Source organism: Populus alba, chromosome 5, assembly GCF_005239225.2.
Source record: "Populus alba chromosome 5, ASM523922v2, whole genome shotgun sequence".
Lineage (NCBI taxonomy): Eukaryota > Viridiplantae > Streptophyta > Magnoliopsida > Malpighiales > Salicaceae > Populus > Populus alba.
The window spans coordinates 21,305,899-21,312,508 of NC_133288.1; the positions used below are offsets into that span (position 1 = coordinate 21,305,899).

Below are 6,610 nucleotides of genomic sequence, written 5' to 3' on the forward strand. Positions count from 1 at the left end.
GTAATTTTCATTTCATTTCCATATAAGATAATTTTCAACCCATTATTTATTGGGATGCTATCGATCTTGTCAAGTTCTGGCAAAGTCCATTGCTTGTAAAGCAGGCAATACAATGAAGTTCATGAAAAAAATCAAACACAAGTGTTTAGATATTTTTAATACTGACAAGAATTTATAGCTCATTAATTAGGTCGTTTTCAGGAGATATTTGTAAATATTCACTTTCAGCTAGCTATCAACATGACCTGCAAAACGTTTTTGCTTAATTTGACGTGAAATTTCAGAAACTCGGCCAAGCCCCACAATGTTCATGTGTTTGTGGCTTTTATTCGTCAGTACAGAAGAGAGGCGAGTCCTCTTTCAAAATGCTTTGATTTGCCAAGTACCGACAGCTTCAAACCAGCCCGAGTACTCTTGTCCTCAATAATTGATCGGACTGACTAGTTATTGTGGCTCTTTAAGGACTTATGGTGCTTCAAGCACTCGCCAAAACATTCTACGAACCAAAAGCAAGGATGAATAATTAAGTTGCCGGAGAAGAAAAACGGAAAAAACATGAACAGATTACTGATTAATCAACAGCACAAATATGGTGTTGATTCGTGTTAATATATGATATTCATGGTTGAATAAAACGAGGCCAAGGTGCTCGGATTTTTCATAAAAAGCAACAGTTCCTTAAACATTACACATGAATTTGTTACCTGAATTGTTAATGGATCAAATTTGGTCCGCCCCAGATCCTTACTTTTGGCAGGATGACCAAATTTGCTCCACTAAACAAACTGGAGAAAGATGTGCTAAATCAGAATTAATCTTTGCTCAAAAGTGTTAAACATAATTGCTTAAAATCCACATGGTTATGTCCCTCCACCAAAATTAGGTGGTGGCCAGATGCCTCCACCCCCACCATCAGGCGCTACGTAAGACATGCAAGATAGGGGCACCAGGCAGAGTCCTCGGCTTCTCAGGTCCCTCTTTGATTCTTCACCCCCCGAATTTGATACCTAAAACAATTCAAATATACAAAAAAAATTAGAAATTTATTGTGTTTCAATAACTAATTAACTCAATATAAATGCCTAACAGATGATCACCTAATCACTCTAATAACGGCCCAGAAAATAATTCCTTTCCTTAATTTTGTCATCGTTTTTGACGAACAGGATCGATAATGTAATAGTAATAAGTAAAAATCAACATGCTCGTGATTTATGACAATATTACTTCGCCATAGGCAAGATCCAAGCACTAGCTAGCTATCATGCATGGTATAAAAACTAAGTATGTCCATGCGTATTTAATGAAGTCATGCTTAGAATCAACAAGGGTCCAGTAGTGGTGACTTCAAAATTAAGCAAAAGATGGGTTCTCCTTCGACTTCCACTATATCTATTTTGTTCTTGTTCTAGGAAAGTCAACGAAACAGCATCTTGATGCTTCTGTTTAAACTTCCAATCAAAGTATAAGAAGGACATCAAGTGCATTCGCATTCTTTTGTATTGCCAGGTGTTAGAAAACCACTTTCATACCGCTTGAATGCTTCTACTGGTCTTGTTGCGGGATGACTTCATATATGGAACACTCAATGTCTGCAAAAATAGCACGTATATATGTGATCTTACAAGCACTTCTATAAAAGAGTGTTAATGGGTTTTCATTACAAGAAGAAAAAGAAAAAACAAAAGAGGTTTAATGGGTTTTGATTCTTTTGAGCTATATATATAGACACACGCACTAAGGAGAAGATTTTACCAATCTGTAATCTTACTCAAGTAATTAAACAAAACACATTACTATTTTATCATCAAACTGATCAGGTGTAATGCGATCACCAGGTGTTGATCTCTCTCTTATAGTACCTTTGCATATCATAATTAGGAAGATGCCAAAGCAAAACGAACGGAAGAAAAATGAAACCATAATGGAAACCCTAGCTAGCCATTTGGGCTAAGCACACACACACACACACACACACACACTCATAGACGACTTTAATTTCTTCTAGAGGGATGTGGGTTCTTTAGTCTTTGCCCTATTTTTTACCAAGTTGCACTCTAGCTAACACTGAAACATCCTAGGGCATATTTTAAGAAAAAATATGTTTGTCAGAGGAGATAATTTAGTATATGACAAACTCTAAGAAGAATGTCGGGAAAGCGGAAATTAAATACCTCGACCTGGTTTTGAAGGAACTTGATGTATCCGATAGCCTCCATCAGCACAGATGCTGTGTCTGTCTGCCATATTCTCCCAAACCCAACCCACATGCAAAATTACACGTTACTTTCCCTTTCGCAAAACAGCAACAAAATTATTATTTTATTTTTTTTAAAATTAGACGAGCATATCTTGATGAGCCCGCCAAGTATAAAGTTTTTTCCTTTAATTAAATCAAAGAGTTTGATTTCAAATTAAGTTAGAATTTGTAACTTAATTTTTAATCATCCCATTTCAAGTGCTCAACAACCATTAAATTTAATCATCCTCCAGAGATTAGAGGCACAGAGAATTTAGATTACCTTGCCAAAGGGTGCAACCAACTGCTGCAAAGCTGCAATTCTATCTCCTAATTTCTCTTTTCTAACCTGATAAAATGCCAAAGGTAAAAAATCCGAGCCAAAATATTACACCAGAAAAAATAAATAGTAAAAAGAAAAAACCATAGCCCTTGTGTTCTACAAAATGCGATTCAAACAGTTTAGTTTTCGAACCTTAAAAGGAGGGCAGGGAGAGCGTGAGTCGAGTCTCGATTTCTTGGGTGCGGCTGCTTGGGTTGCCTTTGGCTCCATCATGCTGTTGTTGGGCCTTTTAGCCTCTGTTATTTCATTGGTGGAGGATATCTTTGAAATACAAAGAGCACGTACTAATAAAAATCAGTTCAATGATCGCTCAAAAGTCATTTTAAGAAAAGAAGATAGTAAAGAGCGATTCTCCTGATAAAGAGATTCACACAATGTTTAAAGCTGAAAGTAAGTATCGCTCATGTAGCAAAAAGAGAAGGGTACTTATCTAGCTAGCTAAATGGCTAATCTTTTGGTGCCATGGCTTGCTAAAGCCCGAAAAAAAAAATATAATAAAGGGTTAATTTTAACTTTTCAATTTTACTATTAACTTGGGGAGAAAACATAATTGAAATTTGTTTTATCTTTTAATCTTGTCAGTTAACTCATAAGATTTACTGTTTTTGATAGTACACAATTAGGGTTTCTTGATGAGCATAATAAGCTAGCTAGCTAGCCTAGCTGCTGCCCTAGTACAAGTTCAATTGGTAAATGATTATTTTGCCTGATAAATTTGAATTTGCCAATCCATTTACTGAACTAGCAAATTCAAGGACGTATAGCTGCAGATATACATGATGCAAATACAATACTAAATAATCGCAAAAAAAGCTACAATCTAGTATGCAATCATAACCATTCAGCCATGCCATGGTTACAGAAACTGCTTGCTGCTGGTACAAAGATGAAGAAAAAGAAAAGGATATTGAGGGAAGAAGAAACCTTACTTTACTTGGGCTACATGATGGCCTCTGATTTGATTGCTGAATACTATCGAGACCAAAAGAAAGACTGTCTTTAAACATGTCTAGAGGATCAAGAGAAGCTGGTTGGGGAAAACTTCCACTAAATCTAGTAGAGGTTAAGAGATCCAAGGCCTGTAAGTTCATGTCGAAGGAACCTGAGATCAGCGGTGAAGATGACTGGTTGAAGTTTGAAATATTTATACTAGGATATATCTGACTAAAGCTCCCTCTGCTGGGTATAGCACTTCCAAAGCTGGAACAGTTGTGATGACAAGAGGAAATCTGCCGGGGTGAAAACTGATCGTGGCCATTGATCGGAAAGCCGGATGAAATAGTCTCGAGAAGGAGCTTTTCACTAAGACTCAGATCCTTTAGCTCATCTTTAATGTAACTCAATGAAGATACATGTGGATCTTCAATAGTACTTGAAGGGCTATTTAACATCTCCGTAAATTTGGGAAATGAATCTGATGATGAGAGCCCTTCTTTGATTTTTGAAAGTTGTAGGTCATAAGCTGAATGGCTACTGAAGTTGCCAGCATTGTGGTTCCAGTAATGAAAGCCTAGGTCCTGAAACATGGTGCTATTGAGAGAAGAGATTGGACTCTCATTTTTCTGTCTTTGGTTTAAGATTACTCCATTATAGCTTGGACTTGAGTTGTCAGAATTCCTGCATAAAGAGTAAGATATAAAAATAAATATTAACATATCAAAGAAAACCCAACAAGCCCTAAAAATCACCTATCCAAACATGAAAATTAGTAGCGTGAAACAATGATATTACTCTCTACAAATGAAAAGGAGAAAACAAACTTAACCCAACATACTACTAGTTTTCATTTCTAGGCAGTTTGATTGATGTACATCAAATCACGAGTAAAGAAAAGCAAGAAAGAAAGAAAGAAAGCTAAAATAGAAAAAGGAGATTCCAAAATCTAAAGTTAATCTATGCTGGCACTGTAAAATATACTAAACATCCATTGTGGAAAGCTTATAGTTTAGGGGGGAAGAAAAGAGAGAGAGAAAGAGCTGAGAAGAAGCACTCACAAAGTGATGGTTTGGGTCCAAGCATGGGCGCTTCCAGCTTCTGCATAGCTAGATGGGGTAGCAGTAGTTAAAGAAGAAGACCCAACAAACTGGTCTTGAAGCTGATGCTGGTGATGGAGATTTGCAGACTCCATAATAATGACAGTTTATTTTTTAAAAGGCTTGAAAATCCCAAGATGAGTAATTAAAATTTAACTATCTATGGCTCGCTAGCTAGCTCCAGGAATCTCTCACTCTATTCGAAGAAACAGTTCAGTTGACACCCACACACCTTCTTGCTTTTGGAGAGACACTTTTCTCAGTTTGGTCTTTACTCTTTCAAGTTCCATCTAAAGTAGCCTTGAAAGAAAAGTAAGAGAGCACGAATAACCCATCTCCATACCTCTCTCTGGCTTTAATTATTATTTTTCTTTCCTTTTCTTTTCTCTCCCTGCAGCTTCTCAATATATAGTATAAGACTAATCTCTCTCTCCCCCCTCTCTCTCTCTCCTTGTGCACTCTGAATTACAGGGAGATGATTATACTTCCCCTACGTTATGATTACGATCCTGCCTTCGATCCCAAGGCTTTCAACAAAGGTCTGAGGAGAGAAATGATAACAACCATGCCCTCTCTCTTTTTCACACGCACACACAAAGGCTTACACACAAGACACTCATCGCCACATGTCTAAGTGTGCTCATATATATACACAAACATTTCATTAAGCAAACACCCAACAGTATGCTTAAGCAATAAGGTTTTATGCTCCTACAGTATGTTTTTATGATGTGACTTTAAATGAAAGTCATGGATTCAAATTCTATTGGGAAGGGGTAAAATTAAGTAAATTAAATATATAATATATATATATACCTCGCCCATGCATTAATTCAAGGAGGTAATTACTTAAATATATAGAGATGAACGAAACTTGGAATTTTTTTTATCACATGGATATGTGAAAACAGTTTAATGACTTGATTAATCAAGCAATTAAATGATTAGAGCTATAAAACCACTCCGTATATAATGGAAAAACATGCTTTCTTATTGGTAAAATTAAATTTATGTATACTTGTGCAACCTTAATTTGTAATTAATTTGGAACCCCATGCATTAGCTTAATTATTAGGGCAATTGATTTCATCGACAAGCAGTCGATGAAGGCCACAAACGTTAATCGGCTTCACTGCAAATATCTGAATTAGGGCATATTGTTAATTTCTACTATCAAAACATAATAGAAGCTTCTAATTTGACCCTTCTAAAAGTTCTTCTTCTTCTTCTTCGTTTTCTTTTCTCAATCCATATAGAGTTGTAGGAGGAACTGATACATTGAATTAGACTTGAAAAATGCATCCGGGTCAAAGGCAAACCATTTCATCGGCAAGTCATCAAATAAATCCACAACACACTCTTGAATCGCCCTTTTTCTTTTTTTGAATTCACTTTCTTTTTTAGAATGTTATAGTTATAGTTTCTGTTTCTAGATGTGTTTAAAAAATATGTTTTGTTAGAACATCAAAATAATATTTTTTTGATAATTTTAATGTGTTTATATATATATATATAATATATATATATATATATATATATATATATGTAACAACTATTTTAATATATAGATAGGCCTTTTCATGATCTATTGAATTTTAGACTTAAATCCAATTTGGGATTTATAATTAATTTTTCATGACGTTAAAATTGTCAGTTGCATATATATAATTAATCTCAATACATGTTAATTAGCTAGCCCTGTGGCATTAACAGAGAAAGCTACTAAAAAATATTAAGGGAAAAGATTAGATATATCTTCGATCTCTGATATTGCAGTGTCGAAGGGCTATTTGTACAGAGTCGGCAAGCACACGCAGCTCTCCTCGCTTGTTCAGCTTTCATTGGCGTTGTCTATTGGGAAGAAAGGAGGGACTGATCGGGACTTATCAGAGGCCTCCATTCATCCATGTTGTAGCCAAATATAGATTTTCTTATAATAAATAAATAAATAAATAAATGAATAAAAAAACCAAGGACAGATATGGTTTGGTTGTA

General features: G+C 35.5%; 1 protein-coding gene across 2 annotated transcripts; it reads right to left on the minus strand.

The window, feature by feature from the left end:
* Nucleotides 1–564: 564 nt before the first annotated feature.
* On the minus strand, nucleotides 565–5,225 carry LOC118062113 (transcription factor bHLH110). 2 transcript variants are annotated; one of them, XM_035075797.2, is made up of 7 exons: nucleotides 4,577–5,225; nucleotides 3,512–4,199; nucleotides 2,715–2,843; nucleotides 2,523–2,588; nucleotides 2,175–2,240; nucleotides 1,533–1,592; nucleotides 565–1,007 (listed from the first exon to the last, which is right to left on the minus strand). In XM_035075797.2, the coding sequence occupies exons 1-7, from the start codon at nucleotides 4,708–4,710 to the stop codon at nucleotides 861–863; spliced, it is 1,290 nt and encodes a 429-aa protein (XP_034931688.1). In that variant the 5' UTR covers nucleotides 4,711–5,225; the 3' UTR covers nucleotides 565–860. The 2 variants fall into 2 exon arrangements, with proteins under 2 accessions (XP_034931688.1, XP_034931689.1); XM_035075798.2 differs by lacking the exon at nucleotides 1,533–1,592.
* Nucleotides 5,226–6,610: the final 1,385 nt, after the last annotated feature.